This window comes from Sus scrofa, chromosome 5 (genome assembly GCF_054392235.1).
Source record: "Sus scrofa isolate SSC_HxYL_T2T_F1_AM1 chromosome 5, Sscrofa_HxYL_maternal_Yorkshire_Landrace_v2.0, whole genome shotgun sequence".
Taxonomy (NCBI): domain Eukaryota; kingdom Metazoa; phylum Chordata; class Mammalia; order Artiodactyla; family Suidae; genus Sus; species Sus scrofa.
This window is the reverse complement of record NC_139387.1, coordinates 89,451,033-89,470,188: the sequence shown is the minus strand read 5'-3', so window position 1 is coordinate 89,470,188 and position 19,156 is coordinate 89,451,033. Positions and strand designations below refer to the sequence as shown.

Genomic DNA, 19,156 nt, shown 5'->3' with positions numbered 1-19,156 from the left:
ATATCTGCCCAGCCTTTCTCTAAAGTATGATAAGCTACTTATCAAAGTAACTGCACAAATGCAATCCCTTCAAAGGGAGCTGGATAAGAGGGCTGAACTGACTTGATATCAAGGATCTAAAGTGTCATTGTTGTCCCTCACTGAGATAGCTTATGGATGCCAGTTAATAAATGAAGTCTGGTTCCACTCATCTTGCAGTAGGATCCGTTGGTCCAGATGGATCCCTGTGGCTATTTCCCTAGTCTCTAAGTGCATATTTGGGATCTTCTTAACAGTTTCACATTGGTTCCCTGCTCCATGGAATAAAATCCTTTATGATAGGGAGGATCAAGAAGAAATCCCTAAAATTGCACCCCTCCGCCTCAGCCAAAAGAGTAAACCAAAAACGATATTGCATTCTGAGTAGAGCTGCAGAGACTAGCACCGCCTTCAAAGACTTCAAAGTGGTACCCTCTGCATTCACCTATACGGCCCCTGCTAAAACCATATCCACACCATGGTGGAAAACAATGGGCTACCATAAACTTCATCAAGCGGTAGAACCAATCATCGCTGACGTGCCAGATATAGTACTTTTCCTGGAACATATCAATGCAAACTCAGGCACAGTATGTGGCTGCTGATCTGGCAATCATTAAGAACATCAAAAGCGTTTATATGGAAAGCATGATGCATGTTAGCCTATTGTCACAGGACTATGTTCACTCTCCTCCTCTATCTCCCACAGTGTAGTCTGCAGGGATCTTGTTCATCTTGTTACTCCACAGAACTTCATGCTGGTCCTCTATACTGTAATCAGGCTCATCAGACCTGGTGAAGGGGGAGCATAAAGCACGCTTGGTGCTCTATAAGACACACGTAAGCCAGGGGATGGAAGTTCAGAGCCCTGCAGATTTTAGAGGTCCAATGGTCGGGAGGGTGTTGGGACATGCCTTCCAAGTTAAGGACAAGTTATTGAATATGCCCCTCTACCATTAGGAAAGAGGGACAGCATGTTAGGGATGTTGATTTTTGAAGCTAAATGCTGCACACACCCATTTATGGGCAGAGTTGGAAGACTGCCAGTTTCAAGTGGGGCCCAGAGCAGGAGAATACTCTGCTGCAGGGTCAGCCTGTGATGCATGCTGCCCTTCTTCTCAGATTGTATAACTGATTATCCACTGATGCTATACGTATCTGTGGTAGAACACTGGATAGCATCTCTGGCAAGCTCTTACAGAAGATTAACAGTCAACAGATGATGCTTAGGTTCTGGGACTAGGGCATGCCTTCTCAGTTTGAAAAGCAACCCTTGGCAGGCCTCTGTGCCCAAAAGAAATCGAGAATCTGCTCCTATATGACATCAAGTAATTAAATAGAGTTGCCTGTCATGAGCTAGGTGTTATCAGGTTCACCAAATCATAAGGTCAGATGGTAAGAGTAACAATCCATTATTTGATGGAAATGATGCATTTGGGATCAAGCCTGAGCAAGTCCAAAGGGCACACATAAGTTACATGGACAAGCAGCTTGAACTCCCTATCATATACCCCTCTTGCACGACTGCACCTACTTCAACCTACCCCTGTGATATGGGGAATCCCCTATGGTCAGCGTATCAGTATTTATTGCTACAATAATGCTATATGATAAACAACCCACAAACTTTGTGATTCAACTATTAGCATTTATTTTTCAGGCAGCTAGGGCCAGCTGGGAATTGGCTAGGCAGATTTTCTGATCTCAGCTGGGTTTGCTCACACCTTGGGGTTGGCTGCTATGTGACTAGGACAACCTAGCTTTGCTCCACACATCTCTCCTTTTCCATCATTCCATCCTAGTCATGTTTTTCTGTGTCAGTGGTGGAGGGACAAGAGAAGGCAAGACCAAATCATCCAAGTGTTTTTCAAGCTTCTGCTCAGATAGCATTTGCTAACATTCTATTGACCCAAAGAAAATCACATGGCTACAGGTTCAGGGTCCAAAGGGGAGGCAGAATGCTCCATGTAGAGTGGGAAAGCAATGACAATTTTATGGGAAAAGGCATGTTGACAGAGAGAAGTGAAGAAGTGAGGCTATTTCAGCAATATCAACATACCAGATGACAGAGGAGGAAAAAGTGGGTCTTGTTCATGGAGGCACCAGCTTGCTATGTTGGGGAGAGCCAAAAATGGCTGGCTTCCATACTATATCCTCTCTCTGAGGTGGCTGGAAGGATTAGTAGTGAGGGAAAAATCTTCCTGATGGACATAGCTTCACACACTGCACTTGGTCATCCATGTTGATGGAGAAAGACGTGGCCTGAGTTAAAGATACACAGTCTTTTGATTATGGAAAAGTGTGTAGATTTTTGTGTCATGGAGTATCAATAACAGCCCACCTGAGAAGGCAAAGATTAGGTGGACAGGATGATTCCTTCAGCAGATTTCAGCCTGCCTTGCCCTTGACCACTCCAGGCTAACACCACACACCCACAAGTGAAGTAATCATGGTGGCAGAGATAAGGGCTATGCATGGACCCAACTGCTTAGGCTTTCTCTCGCTAAGGCTGCTATAACTACGACATTTTGAATATGTAATCTGTCAATAGCAGAGACTAGTGAGTTTGTAGCACTCCTTCAAAAGAGAAATTAGCCACTTGGGAGCAAGTTGTTATAATAATTTCCTTCCATCTTGAAGGAGGAAGCAATTCTTTTCTACTGCAATTAATTTGTACTCTTAATCCAGGCTTGTTTTCCCTTCCATCAGCACCCCTGTCATCCTTATTACCATCTGAGTGTCTACAGAATGCCTATTACCAACATGGTATCCTGCATTACACTACTTCAGATCAAGGGATAATTTTGTAACAAATAAAGAGCAACATGAATTACTGGATCCATGATCCTGTCATATGCAGCATTATCCAGAAACAGTCAATCAAATAGAACAATGAAATGGACTATTACAGGGTTTATATAGATACCAGTTCAGTGATTACAGCCTGTAGAGTTAGGGTGCTATTCTCTAGGATGTGATACATGCACTATACCAAAGGCCAGATCCCCAGCTGCTAGAATACTTGGGTCTACGAGTCAGGAGGACAGAAATAGGATTGGCCTTTCTTACCACCATTCTCAGTGACCTACTTGCAGAATTGTGCTTCCCATCCCTACCACCAGAGGCTCTGCTGGATTGGAGGTCCTGTTTCCTAGACAGGGGAAGAGGAAAAAGCTAACACATTTCTATCAGGAAGTAGAATACGGTTTCCACAGAACTGAAGCTACTGCTGCCAACTGGTCTTGGGTTGCTCATGTCTGTGGGATAACAGGTCAAAAAAAAAAAAAAAAAAAAAGAGTTAATATGTTAGTTAACATGAGGAGCTAGGATTATAATTATCAAATGAAACAAGATGTGTCTGAAACCCAGGCAATGCACTGGGTGATTCTTGATGCTGCTATACCTGATGTGAACAGCAAATAGACAAATGTGATCATCAGAGCCTAAAAGGGGCAAAGTAACCAAGGCCCCAGATCTCTGAAGAGATGAGGGTCTGGGTTTCTCTGCAATGCAACCAAACTAGACCTGAATTTCTGACAGAGGGCAAGGAAAGTCTCAAATGATGGTGGAGGAAGGGGATTACGGATATGAATTTTGGTCTTAGGTTCAGTTTATAACAGGAACTATAGCTTGTCTCACTGATCCTCCGTGCAGCCTTTTATAGACTGTGACTGGCCATCACCTTGAAGACTTGGTGGACTTAACATGGGACTTAACAATTGTGAACAGGCAAAGGGTAGACAGCAGCACACACCTCTTTTGCCCCACATCACATCCCCATGTTAACTTCTGCTATCAGCTCACTCTGATAAGCATAATAAGAACGTCTGACTTTGACAGTATATGAACTAATGGCCAAGTTGTAAAGAGCTCTATATGCTAATAAACACCACCAATAAGTTCCAAACTCACAGTGTTCCCTTCATGGCTCAGCGGCTAACGAACCCGACTGGTATCCATGAGGACACAGGTTTGATCCCTAGCCTTGCTCAAAGGGTTAAGGATCTGGCCATGAGCTGTAGGTCACAGACACAGCTCAAATCTCACGTTCTATGGCTGTGGTGTAGGCCGGAAGCTACTGCTCCAACTGGACCGCTAGCCTGGGAACCTCCATATGCCGTGGGTGTGGCCCTAAAAAGACAAAAAAGTCCCAGACTCATGATAAATATGATATGTAAGCTTCCAGTCATCAAAGAAAATTTCAATCAAGTATCACTTTCTGCCAGAAATTTAACAACTCTTAAGATACAAAGGTACATAATACTTTTCATGCTAAAATATTCACAAAAATTGAATAATTCACTTGGCCAAATTCACTTTTTTTGCACTGAATCTATTTTTGATCAGTAAACTCATATTGACTTCATTTTAGAAGCTTACTTCTTCCTTGAAATACTCCATCTTAGTACTTTTTTTAGGCTATTCTATTTTTCAGTTTAAGGCCCTTTATTTTGGTAATAAGACATACTGCCAGGTTATTATAAATGCTTTATTTTATTTTATTTTTTTAACATTGAAGAAGCTTGGTGGTGGATATGTAGCCGTTTGATGTTTTTGTGACTAAGAGTTAAAGTTAAGGCTCTTCTTTTAATAGAATATAAATATGCACCAATACATGAATATGCAGTTGTTACCAAAATCAAGCTTAGTCACTAAAAGAAGATTCGCTATCAGAACTTTCTTCTGTATTTTTTTCACCTTCACCATCAGGCACTGGAGCATCTGGCCTCCTGAAAGAGAAGGAAAAAAATTTTAATGGCTTTTCCAGTTAAAAAAAAAAAAAGCGCTAACTGTAAATTAGATTCATCCTAGAATACTGTTGCTAATAAATCTGCCAAGTCTGTGTCCTTAACTGAGTGCCTCCCGCTCTCCACCACAGCATGCTTCTCACTGGTTTCTCCAGCACCATGGGGATTCAGTGCTATTCTTGTATAGGCCACGGTGCTGTTTTGCCTTGCCAGTCCTTACACAGTGTGCTACTTCAGCACTTTCTGCTTCTCATTACCATGGAGACCCAACTACAGACAGAGATGCGATCTGGTGAGCCTAGCATGACCAGTGCTAAATCCTTACAGCCTCCAAGTGTCCAGGAGGTACTGAGAAAGGAAAGCTAGAAATGGAAAGAAAAGGAAAAGGTTCATGTTCGGGGAGGCTTCGGGGAGTAATTTAAAAATGGAAAGTTCAAAAATGATTAAGAAACACAAGCAATATGGAAATTGTGTGAGAGAGGAGTGTCTGGTCAAAGAAGGTTCTTGATGTCTGCGGAATGTTTTCACTTATGTTTTATCATCAGAGAAAGACTATAATAAGAATGAATTGGTAAAAATGTCTTGAAGATTCCCTAGGCACAGTAAGAAAATATATGAGAATGGTTAAACTCCAACTTTGTATAGATGTGCTGTAATAAACCCAATGAAATTTTGATAGTGTCATTAAAATAGACAACTAGATAGGCTCCATAGTGTTTATCAGTATATCATTTAATCAATACGGCAGTACTATTACTCAGCCCCTATGCATTCTTAGCAAGAAAGTAAATAAGCAAATAAAATATACTTTGGGGGGGATCCAAGAGAGAATGTAAGAATAATATACCTGTCCTGTTTGTTTAAAATAAAATTTTAATTTACTTATATAAATGGAATAAACACTCCAATTAAAAGGTAAAAATGATTTAAAAACACCATTACCCAGTTAAAAGCCACAAGACTTATTTTTCCCGAAGGCTCCTTGATTCTTATTAAAGATTTAAAACACCAACAGATAAAATTCTTCTTTGTTATAAATATAACTATTACTAAAATAAGAAAATTATAGTCTCCTACTTACTTTGAGTTATTAAAAATTATGGCTGAGTTATATATCTTTTTAATACACATGCTACAAAATGGAAGAAATGCTAGTGCTGCTCCCTTGCAATTGGTCAAACATAAACTCATTTTTTCTGCTGTACAATTTTATTTTTAATTTTTTTTATTTTTTTATTTTTTTGTCTTTTTGTCTTTTGTTGTTGTTGTTGTTGTTGTTGTTGCTATTTCTTGGGCCGCTCCCGCGGCATATGGAGGTTCCCAGGCTAGGAGTTGAATCGGAGCTGTAGCCACCGGCCTATGCCAGAGCCACAGCAACGCAGGATCCGAGCCGCGTCTGTGACCTACACCACAGCTCACGGCAACGCCGGATCGTTAACCCACTGAGCAAGGGCAGGGACCGAACCCGCAACCTCATGGTTTCTAGTCGGATTCGTTAACCACTGCGCCACGACGGGAACTCCTGCTGTACAATTTTAGATTATGCCCATGAGGAACTCACATGCATAAAAGTTTAAAGGTGGGTACAGCGTTTATAGGTTTTGACTGATGCTCCATCTGCCTAAAATACTAACACTTCATAGACTTCATCATCTGCCACAGGAGCCAGAACTCTAGGAGTTCCTGTCATGGCTCAGTGGTTAACGAATCCAACTAGGAACCATGAGGTTGTGGGTTCAATCCCTGGCCTTGCTCAGTGGGTTAGGGATCCGGCGTTGCCGTGAGCTGTGGTGTAGGTCGCAGACATGGCTCGGATCCCCGCGTTGCTGCGGCTATGGCTGTGGCTGTGGCATAGGCCAGTGGCTACAGCTCCGATTCGACTCCTAGCCTTGGAACCTCCATATGCTGTGGAAGCAGCCTGAGAAATGACAAAAAGATAAATAAATAAATAAATAAATATAAAAGGCAAAAAAAAAAAAGCAAGAACTGTAGAAGCGGTGGGCCTAAACACTGGGCTCACGGTCCCCAGTAAACTTCCCTTTGTTACAGTTGATTTCTTACTGTGTTCGCTTTATTAAAAAGAAAAACATTACCAAAAGGAATTTGAATACTACATCAAAATTATATTAGTATCTATGGTAACTCAAGCAAATAAAACAATGTACACAACTCCCTTAACGTAACTGCCACTTAAGGATAAAAGCAGCTTAGGTCTAGAAGGGAATGAAATTACAAAATTAATTTACGTGTGTAACAATTTTTTAATATATGTGATGCTATAGCATAGTAGCTAGGACCAGACTCTGGAGCTGGACTGCTTGGGTTCAAATCCTAGCCTCACTACATATCTGCTGAGCAGCTTTGAGGGAAACTCTTTAATCACTGTGTACCCAAGTGAATGGATTGTGTGATGATTAAGACGAATTACTAAATGTAAAGTATACTGAATTATATAGAGTATAATGGCACAGAGTATCTACATTAAGTAGATGTTATCTAAAATAATAACAATAATAATAATGATATTAATAATAATGATGATAGATAATGGTTGGGTCCATTACCGCTGAGCTACAACAGGAACTCAGACAAATTATTGTTATACAATGTGATACGCAAAAATATAGCTGTACTAAGTATGCTTGTTTGAAAAGAAAAGGTAATTCACTTTACTAGGATTGGTCACAGAAGGCTCCAGAGAGGTGAAGACGCTTGTGAAGACTGTTGGGATATGCGTACGAATTTGCCATTAACAGAAAAGGTGGGAATAAGAGGGGATGAAAGCGTTCTAAGTAAAGAAAATAATGGGAATGGTGCAGCACACTGCATTTGGGACCCCGAAGTCACTGGGCAGCTAGGGAGTAAAGTACTTGGGGTACAACAGCAGATGAGATTAGGCCACTTAGCAGGGACAACAGGTGGAGGGTAGGGAGGAGTTACGAAATGCACGCTTTCACTGAAATCACACAACAAAGTTTAGGAATCTTAAGTAGTCATTTCTTTTTTTAACTGAAGTATAGTTGCTATACAATGTTATGTAAGTTACAGGTGTACAACACAGTGGTTCACAATTGTTAAAGGTTAAATCCATTTGTAATTATTATAAAATATTGGCTATATTCCCCGTACTGTACAATATATCCTTATAGTTTATTTATGTTGTACATAACAGTTTATACCTCTTAATCTTTTACCCCTATATATTGTCCCTCCCCATTCTCTCCCCCCTCTGGTAACCACTAGCTTTTCTCTATACCTATAAGCCTGCTTTTTTTATTGTTATATTCACTAGTGTGTTAGTTTTTTCAGATTCCACATATAAGTTATATCATACACTGTCTTTCTCTACCTGATTTATTTCACTTAGCATAATACTCTCCAAGTCCATCCAAATGGCAAAATTTCATTCTTTTTTACAGCTGAGTAGTATTCCATTGGGTATATATACCTTTTTTTTGGTTTGTTTTGCTTTTTAGGGCCACACCTACAGCATATGGAAGTTCCAGGCTAGGGGTCTAATCAGAGCTATAGCTGCCAGCCCACGCCACAGCCAGATCCGAGCTGCGTCTGCAACCTACACCACAGATCATGGCAATGCTGGATCCTTAACCCACCGAGTGAGGCCCAGGATCAAACCCACAACATCATGGATCCTAGTCAGGTTCATTAACCACTGAGCCACAAAGGGAACTCCTATATACTGCATCTTTATACATTCATCTGTTGATGAACACTTAGGCAGTCATTTATTTTTTAATTTTATGCGCATACTACATTTTTTTGAGTATATGCTTTTATTTTATTTTTTAAGGTACTCCCCTCCCCAAACTTATACCTTCCGATTATTAATTTTTATCATTTATATATACATTTTTTTCTACAGTACAGCATGGTGACCCAGGTACACTTACATGTATACATTCTTTTTTCTCACATTAAATGTTCCATCATAAGTGACTAGACTGAGTTCCCAGTGCTACACAGCAGGATCCCATTGCTTATCTATCCCGAAGGCAATATTCTGCATCTATTTATCCCAAGCTCCCAGTCTCTCCCACTCCCTCCCCTTCGCCCTTGGCAACCACAAGTCTATTCTCCAAGTCCATCATTTTCTTTTCTGTGGAAAGGTTCCTTTGTGCCATATATTAGATGCCAGATATAAGTGATATCATATGGTATTTGTCTTTCTCTTTCTGACTTATTTCACTCAGGATGAGAGTCTCTAGTTCCATCCATGTTGCTACAAATGGCATTATTTTATTCTTTTTTATGGCTGAGTAGTATTCCATTGTGTATACATACCACATCTTCCTGATCCAATCATCTATCAGTGGACATCTGTGTTGTTTCCATGTCTTGGCTATTGTGAATAGTGCTGCAATGAACATGTGGGTGCCTGTGTCTTTTTTAAGGAGAGTTTTGTCCGGATATATGCCCAGGAGTGGGATTGCTAGGTCATATGGTAGTTCTATGTATAGATTTCTAAGGTGCCTCCATACTGTTTTCCGTAGTGGCTGTACCAGCTTACATTCCCACCAACAGTGCAGGAGGGTTCCCTTTTCTCCACAACCTCTCCAGCATTTGTTATTTGTGGACTTCTTAATGATGGCCATTCTGATGGGTGTGAGGTGGTATCTCATGGCAGTTTTGATTTGCATTTCTCTAATAATCAGTGATGTCAAGCATTATTTCAAGTGCTTGTTGGCCACCTGTATATCTTTCTTGGAGAAATGTCTATTCAGGTCCTTTGCCCATTTTTCAATTGGGTTGTTGGCTTTTTTGCTGTTGAATTGTATAAGTTGTTTATATATTTTAGAGATTAGGCCCTTGTCAACTGTATCATTTGAAACTATTTTCTCCCATTCTGTAAGTTGTCTTTTTGGTATCCTTTGCTGTGCAAAAGCTTGTCATTTGGTTTATCCATTCACTTCTGGATAGGTATTGGGTTGTTTCTATCTTTGAACTATTGTCAATAATGCTGCTATGAACATGGATGTACAGATATCTATTTGAGTCCCTGCTTTCACTTCTTTTGATTATATACCCAGAAGTGGGATTGCTGGATCATATGGTAATGATATGCTTAGTTTTTTTAGGAAATGCCATACTGTTTTCCATAACAGTTACATTATTTTATATTCCCACTCACAGTGCACAAGGGTTCCAACTTCTTCATATTCCCATCAACACTTTGTTTGCCCCATTTGTTTTATTTTATTTTATTTTATTTGAGCCACACCCATGGCATATGGAAGTTCCCAGGCTACGGGTTGAATTGGAGCTGAGCCACGATGGAAACTCTAGGCCCACTCATTTAAAAATAAATTTAAAGGTACTCTGATTTAGAATTGCTAGGAAAACAAAAGCTATACAACTAGAGTTCTTTTGGTATAGAAAAAAGGAAAAAGTTCAAAAAAATCATGAGAATTAAATGAGGCAATATAGATGAAAACATTTTGTAAGTTACAAAGCTTTACAAAAAGTCAATGTAATAATAAAAGTCAGAACAATATCATCATTTGCAGACTGGATATTTACATTCTTAGGGGGAACAGAAATTTGGCTTTTTATATCATGATCAGAATTGTTTAATCGTATATATATGAACCTTTTAAGTTTTTTTCATGGAAAGAAGTTTTAAAGATATGTTTTAAAAGGTTGCTACTTTGGCTGCACCCACGGTATATGGAAGTTCTTGGTGCAGGGACCAATTCCGGGCCACTGCTGCGACGTATGCCACAGCTGCAGCAGTGCTAGATCCTTAACCCACTGTGCCAGGCTGGGGATGGAACCTGCACCTCAGCAGCAACTGAAGTTGCCACAGAGACAACGGGATACAATAACCTGCTGTGCTACAGCAGGAACTCCTACTCTCAGTATTTTAAACATACAAGTAAATCACTAAAAAAGATGTACATCAGCAAAATGCAGAAAAACATGTAAAGTCATAAGTATATTCATGATTTATCCTGTCTTTTTAAAAAATCTCAATCTGTAGTGGTTATAATAAAAAACACTAGGAGTTCCCCTCGTGGTGCAGTGGTTAACGAATCAGACTAGGAAACATGAGATTGCGGGTTCGATCCCTGGCCTTGCTCAGTGGGTTAAGGATCTGGCGTTGCCCTGAGCTGTGGTGTAGGTTGCAGACGCAGCTCGGATCCCGTGTTGCTGTGGCTCTGGCGTAGGCTGACGGCTACAGCTCTGATTTGACCCGACCCCTAGCCTGGGAACTCCATATGCTGTGGGAGCAAGTGGCCCTAGAAAAGGAAAAAAAGACAAATAAATAAATAAATAAATAAATAAAAAACACTAGGTTGGCGGGTACATTTTAATAAGCCTATTTATATAACTTGAATAATTTGTATTTTACATATTCAAGACTATCAATAAAAGTCTTAGTGAAAGCAAAACTTTTTAAACTCTTTACTAAGTCTAATTTCTTTAAAAAGTATTTTCAAAGAAGTTACTAAGTTGATGTCAACTAAAACTGAACCAAAATTTAGAAAGGATAGAAGAATAAACCATATACAAACCAGCACTTTTTAGGATACCAGATGTCATGTGCATATGTTATTTCTGACACCTTTCTCCCATTTATGTGAATCAAATAAGACTATCAACCACGATTCCTACTGCCCTCATCCCCTCCTTATACCCTTCCTTGTTTCAATCACATAATCCAGGCCTAGGCAGGTCATAAGAATCTCTTGCCCTGAAAAGAGATCAATTCAAGATAGTGTACATAACCCAGGCAGGGACAAGCAGAATGTTTCCTTAGAAATGACCTATGGACTATGAAGAAGGGGCTCTCTTTCTGTTCGGTTGGTCAAACTAGCAACATTAAAGTCAAATAAAATATAATGCAAATATTATTTGTTGATTCCTTATTTTCAAGGAGGAAGCTCATCAGAAGCAGAAGACAAGTGGATTATTATGCCAAGGAGTAAAGGAGGAATGAAGTGCCAGATGAGGGACAAGACCAGCCAGCCAGCACTCATGCTTCTGCATCCCTGATTCTGTCCTACTTAGACTTCATAGATGTGTGAGTCAATAACGTCCCTTTGTGCTTAAGCTAGTTTGAGTTAGTTTCTGTGATTCTGAACATGAAATGGGTCCTAAAATACAAATATCATTGGTTTAATTTGTTTTCATTAAAGAGATATTTGTATTTGTTTTTTAAAACCACAGCTACTTTTTAGGACACCAAACATTATAAACATTCTTTGGAAAAACATTTATTTACATATATAAATAAAGATATTTTTCACTTTATTTAAATTTAACAGTTGAATCTCACGCAGATTAAGTGCCAAAAAACACTGTTAATAAAAATACTGCTGAGTAGTGGGAGAGAGTGCAATAGTTATCATTCAAGTCACTTTTCAATATCAACTATGGCACACGTAAAGTTATGTCACATGACACTTGCCAATTAGTGTTTTTCTCAGAGCTCTGTGCAAAGGCAGTAAGTGGCCTGAAGGAAGGGGCAAAACACTAAATTCCTGAAGTGGGATTTCATTGGCTAAATAAAGACACCTGGGTGAGTTAAAAACACACACACAAGTTTGACTTTGCTATTACAGTGACCAGAAAGACTTATTTCAGCATTATATTTATTCAAAATATACATTCTTTGTTTTTGTTTTTGTTTTTTTTGTTTTGTTTTTTTGTCTTTTTGTCTTTTTGCCATTTCTTGGGCCGCTCCCGCGGCATATGGAGGTTCCCAGGCTAGGAAAAGCAAGTTTTCTTGCTTTTCTTTCGGTTAATGCTAATAAATCTAATCAGAGCCGCAGCCACTGGCCTACACCAAAGCCACAGCAACGCGGGATCTGAGCCGCATCTATGACCTACACCACAGCTCACGGCAACACCGGATCCTTAACCCACTGAGCAAGGCCAGGGATCGAACCTGCAACCTCATGGTTTCTAGTTGGATTCATTAACCACTGAGCCACGATGGGAACTCCTGGTCTTTTCTATTTTGAATGGACATCAAGACAGGTACATCCTCAGGTATATCCTGTCTTTTGTTGTGGTAAGCAGATTCCCACAGGCAAAGAAAAAATTAATGTCTAATATCATAAAGAAAAAGCCAGCCGCCCTAGTTAAAAGAGGTTTCTGCTGTTTATCTTAGGGTTCTTTACTTCCCAGCAGCTCTTTATCTCTCGCTTGCTAGACACTGACAGACCATAACTGCCTTTTTTTTTTTTTTTTGGCTATGCCCAAGATCCAACTTGTGCCAGAGCACTGACTGGGGCCACAACAGTGACAATGAAAGATCTTTAACTGTTAGGCCACCAGGGAACTCCCACAAATGCTTGTAACCCGTCCTCTTTGATATTTTTACTATCTCTTACTCTTGACATCCAGGGCTTCAAGAGTGACTAATCTCAATTTTTTTGACACTGATTTTTCCTGTTCTATACTCTCTAGCCAGTCTGCCAGCTAGTGGTTGAGAACTGGTAATTATGCTGAGTGGAATCCTAGCTCAGCAAGAACCAAAAATATGGAACAAGTAAAAAACCTATTTTTGGAATGGTCCAGTTGAGAAATTGAGATCAATTCTATTCTCAACCAGCCAAAACCCAACCTTTAATCCATTATATTGTTCTGTAGCTAGGGGTGGACAAAGATCACTGGCAGATAAGGAATTCCCTTAGAAGGCAGGAAAATCTATCAGACATGACTTGAATATAATTAAAGTTTTCTTGCTTTTCTTTCGGTTAATGCTAATAAATCTCCTCTTGTCTCAGTGATAAGTAGGCTGAGGTGGTTACTTTTATTTCTGGCAACCATAATCATGGTCATTCCACAGTCTGGGAGGAGGGTATAAATATCTTTTCAATAGATATGTCCAGGACAAAGGCCAACTGAACTGGTTCTGTTTAAAGCCTGCAAAGTAACTTGCTTTCTTTAGCCCAATCAGTTTCCATCTGCACCCTCCTATTAATCTTAAGAGTGTGACCACATGCTCAGTGAACACCAAAGGGAAAATAAACACACACACACACAAAAGAGTATGACCAGTCAAATTTCAATTTCAGGAATCTCTTCTTCACTACAAAATTTAAAATACAGATTTTTTTTCAGTCTGGGAAAATTCAAAAGGACAGTTACTCTGTGTATGTTAACTATGTCTTTGTTGAAAACACAATGGTATACAGGCAACTACAGGACTATAAACAAGTTGTGATCCAAAAGCATGGTAGATCCAACTGTTTAGAACTTGCTACATATTCTTCCATTAAAACATTCATAAATCACAACTAACATTTACTGAACATTTACTGCTTGTCCAGAGCTGTGCTAAGGGCTTACATCATTCTCTTACTTAGTCTGAACAATTCTTAAAGGGTGAACCCCTCTATCTCCCCTTTACTGACAAGGAAACTGATGCACACAGAGATGAGGCAATCTGTCCAGGGTCATATGGCTGGAAAGTGGCAGGGCAGAATCTGGACCCCAGCAAATAAACCATTTCTAAAATCTGCCTTAGCCTGAGCCTTAACCAGCATGAATTTCATCTCTTGCTAGACAGGTCCAGAGGCTAAAAGTAGTAATTATGAGGTAATATTAGTGACCTTAGTTATGGGACACAAACGAAAGCAGAGAAGAGGAAAGGGAGAAACTTTTCTTTTCCTGGTAAGAAAATCTAAGCATTGACTGAAATAATTTATAAAGCAATATTCTATATTTTTGAACACAAAACTAAAACAGATTAACCTTAACATTGTCCATTTTCTTTCCCCTTAGACTCTTTTGAGTATGATGGTAACAATAGTATTCTTTCACATACCTTTTTACTTTTTGGCTTTTTTTTTTTTACTAATTTTTACAAGCTAAAAGAAGTAATTCTTGGTTATGTAAGCACCACTATTATTTTCAAAAACTTGGATTTTTTAAAGGTATTAAATAATCACTCAGAAGTAGCAGGTAAATACCATTTATTTGGTAATTATCAGGCATTTCTTCAGTTTTATGGACTTCATAAAATTCAGTGATAGTGATTTTTCTAGGAAAATAGTCAGGCTCTCTTCTCCCTTACCATGTAAACCATTTTGGTTTAAAATTACATACTCTTCACACCTTCACACCGTGCACAAAAATAAACTCAAAATGACTTGAAGACTTAAACGTAAGATAAGACACCATCAAACTCTTAGAAGAGAACATAGGCAAAACATTCTCTGACATCAGCCTTACAAATGTTTTCTCTGGTCAGTCTCCCAAGACAAGGGAAATAAAAGCGAAAATAAACCAGTGGGACCTAATCAAAGGGACAAGCTTTTGCATAGCAAAGGAAACCATTAAAAAAAAAAAAAAAAAAAAAAAAAAAAAAAAAAAAAAAAAAGAGACAACTTGCAGAATGGGAGAAAATAGTTTCAAATGATGCAACTGACAAGGGCCTAATCTCTAAAATATACAAATAACTTATACAGCTTAACAGCAAAAAAAGCCAACAACCCAATTGAAAAATGGGCAAAAGACCTGAATAGACTGTCCTCCAAAGAAAATATACAGAGGGCCAATAAGGACATGAAAAAATGCTCGACATCAATGATTATTAGAGAAAGCAAATCAAAACTACCATGAGGTACCACCTCACACCTGTCAGAATGGCCATCATTAATAAATCCACAAATAACAAATGCTGGAGAGGGTGTAGAGAAAAGGGAACCCTCCTGCACAGCTGGTGGGAATGTAAGCTGGTACAGCCACTATGGAAAACAGTATGGAGGTATCTTAGAAATCTATACATAGAACTACCATATGACCCAGCAATTTCACTCTTGGGCATATATCTGGACAAAACTTTCCTTGAAAAAGACACATGCACCCGCATGTTCACTGCAGCACTATTAACAATAGCCAAGTCATGGAAATAACCTAAATGTCCATCGATAGATGAATGGATTCAGAAGATGTCGTATATATACACAATAGAGTACTACTCAGCCATAAAAAAGAACAAAATAATGCCATTTGTACCAACATGGATGGAACCAGATACTTTCATCCTGAGCGAAGTAAGTCAGAAAGAGAAAGATAAATACCATATCACTTATATCTGGCATCTAATATACAGCACAAATGAACCTCTCCACAGAAAAAAAAGTATGGACATGGAGAACAGACTTGTGGTTGCCAAGGGGTAAGGGTAGAGAGGGAGATGGACTGGGAGCTTGGGGTAAATAGATGCAGAATGTTGCCTTAGGGGTAGATAAGCAATAAGATCCTGCTGTACAGCACTGGGAAATATATCTAGTCACTTATGATGGAGCATGATAATGGGAGAAAAAGGAATATGTATATGCGTATGTGTGACTGGGTTACCTTGCTGTACAATAGAAAACTGACAGAACACTGTAAACCAGCTATAACTGCAAAAAATAAAAAAAAAATTTTTTTTAAATTACATACTCTTGGCTTCCAAACTGTTGTATACATAAGCCAATTGAATAACAATGTATTTTCTGATCAGTATTTATTTCTATATTACCTCAATTTTGCTCTTTGCTCAGCATAAACAGATCTAGGCTATTTCCTCTTATAGTCGTAGGAGTCTATCTTACTACTAAGGCTAATAAAAAAAAAAAGTACATGTTTACACTTTAAAAGAAAAAAGAACAATCTTTAGTTCTTGGGTGAGGCTTAATATGAACCCAAGATTCTAAATAAAAGTACACTCTTTTCTTGAATGGCACATTTTCTTCTTCTTAATCATCTTAGACATTTCTTCCAAAATGACGCTCCTTAACTTTTATGTAAACATAATTTTCAGAGCATGAGAATTCCTCTTTAACAAGGAGGTTGATTCCACTTATCATATCTAGCTAAACATAGTTGGAGCGGGTTTTCTAGTAGTAGTGCTGATAGGTTATAGCGAGTCACCCTACTCCAACCAGCGTCCCTTGTGACCAATGGCATGTACTCATGAGGTAATGGGGCAGAATTCAGGCTCCAGGCTGTGGTTGAAGAATAGCTTTTCTGTAAGACAATGTTAACTGTTACTGGAATTCTACCCTAAAACTTGGCACCACCTTGCAATTGAATGTTTCTCAACATTTACAGACAATGACATGCCTTCAAACTTGCTAAGTGAGGTATATCAAGGAAGTACTGGCAGCCCTGGGGGTTCTCCCTTTGGTAGTCAGCCATGGACTTCTTAAGGTGGTAATACCTAAATGGACTCTTAAAGAATTTCAAATTAGTCTGGTCAATAAGAGGGAAGGAAGTTCCATGGGGAGGAAAACAAAAACTCAAAGACACCAGGAAAATGGAGTTCCCGTCATGGCTCAGTGGTTAATGAACCTGACTAGCATCCATGAGGACTCTGGTTCGATCTCTGGCCTCACTCAGTGGGTTAAGGATCTGGTGTTGTCGTGAGCTGTGGTGAAGGTCACAGACATGTCTCAGATCCCTGTTGCTATGACTCTGGTGTAGGCCGGCGGCTACAGCTCCAAATGGATCCCTAGCCTGGGAACTTCCATATGCCGCGGGTGTGGCCTTAAAAGACAAAAAGACAAAAAAGACCAAAAAAGACAAACAAACAGGAGTTCTCGTCGTGGCGCATTGGTTAACGAATCCGACTGGGAACCATGAGGTTGCGGGTTCGATCCTTGCCCTTGCTCAGTGGGTTAACGATCCGGCGTTGCCATGAGCTGTGGTGTAGGTTGCAGACGCGGCTCGGATCCAGCGTTGCTGTGGCTCTGGCGTGGGCTGGTGGCTACAGCTCCGATTCAACCCCTAGCCTGGGAACCTCCATATGCCGTGGAAGCGGTCCAAGAAATAGCAAAAAAAAAAAAAAAAAAAAAAAAAAAGACAAACAAACAAGCAAACAAACAAAAAACCCACAAAAAAATAAAGACACTGGGAAAAGGATACATTCAAAGAACTGCAAATAGTTTGCTACAGCTGCAGGAGACAGGAATGTATGAATGAGTGGCAAGAAATGAAGCTAGAGTCCTAAAGATAAAAGCATTTATTTGTGATTCTAAGATGTTAGACTATATGCTAAAGGCAGTGGAGAGACACAGAAAGATTTGTATGTGTGAACAGACAAACTGTATGAACAGATGCATTAAGTTTTTAGTGACAGATTGAAAGAGAATAGGAAAACCAATCAGGAGCTATTGTAATAATTCAGGTGAGAAATGATGAGAGCTTGAACTAAACAGTAATGGCATGGAGGCATGCGGTCAGATTTGAGAGATATTAAAAATGAGAAAATCATAGTGACTCACATGGTAAGGGGTTGGGAGGAGGCCAGAATCAAGGGTGACTTTCAAGTTGCTAGTGTGTGTAGCTGGTTGAAGTAAAGGGTTATGAGGTAGGTTTAGGCTGGGCAGGGTATGAAATTAAGCCAGTAGGTGGTAAAGAGATTAGATATCCAGCATGTGTTGATGCTTACAGGGCTGCTAGTTTTCCATTTATTACATTTTCTCTAGAGAGAAAAATCATCATTTTGAAGGTCATTTTAGCTCTCTGTTAGTATAGAAGGTCTGCTGTATTTCCAAAAGCAAAAAAGAGGTCATGGTCAATGTTATATATTTATAACATATATTCCAGTGAGTACCAAAAATATATTTATAACATATATTCCAGTGACTACCAAAATGGATTGGACCCATATGTTCAATTTACATTAAAGTATATGTCACAATCCATATGCTTTAAAAGTGTGTCAGAAACAATTTCCAGAACAAATGCCAAATATCCTAGAGATGCTTTAAATTACCAATCCAAACCATTGTACTCGAACTATTTGCTACTTTAATATACACTAAATGGAGATAAATATGGGAAATTTATTCTGCAGGCTTTTAAAAAATTCTTAGGTTTAATATTTTGAAAGATAAAATATGAGAAAAAGATTGTATGTATGAGGAAAAATGCACACATTTTCTTGAAGGGCTAAGAGTCAAGAAAAATTCCAAAGTATACTGCTGGTACAGTATGAATGCCTGGATAGCTAACATAGCTAAACACACTGGGGTGAACTAAAACTCCAAAACTGGAAAGACTCTTTACAAGTGTCCAGATACTTACAAAACAGACTAGCTCTGAATAATCCATTAAGATATACTTTATCCAAGATGAGCTATGTAGCTAGATTTGCCTGGATGGAATATATTACTGTCAAATTTCTAAGCCACAAATTTTCAGCATTTCTCAAAAAAATTTATAAATGACACAAAACAATATCTAGTTTCACAATAAACATTAATGTAGACTTAGAGTTTCCCTATTTATTTCCACATCTGGCTCAACTTAGATCATGGTAGAGTAAATTTCCCATACACCAAGGTCTTAAGTGAAAATCGGGTAGAGGGAGGAAGGGAGGAAAACAGTAGCATGGAAAGAAAAAGAACACTGCTTCTTGTGGACAG

At 39.1% G+C, this 19,156-nt stretch overlaps 1 protein-coding gene across 16 annotated transcripts in view; it reads right to left on the bottom strand.

The window, feature by feature from the left end:
• WASHC3 (WASH complex subunit 3) overlaps positions 1–19,156 on the bottom strand; it is a 130,629-nt gene that overhangs the window by 64,960 nt on the left and 46,513 nt on the right. For 7 of the 16 annotated variants that reach the window (XR_014804199.1, XR_014804200.1, XR_014804201.1 and 4 more), the window contains exons 7-9: positions 4,653–4,748; positions 3,108–3,275; positions 2,078–2,280 (exon numbers count right to left, since the gene is read on the bottom strand). Coding sequence is in view for 3 of the 16 variants with exons in the window: in XM_084957378.1 (XP_084813504.1) it covers positions 3,193–3,275; positions 4,717–4,748 (115 nt within the window). In the remaining 13 variants the exon portion in view is untranslated. Of the gene's footprint in view, positions 1–2,077; positions 2,281–3,066; positions 3,276–4,493; positions 4,749–10,736; positions 12,568–17,219; positions 17,527–19,156 lie in introns of those variants that run through there. The other 9 variants (XR_014804202.1, XR_014804205.1, XR_014804207.1 and 6 more) reach the window with 4 other exon arrangements.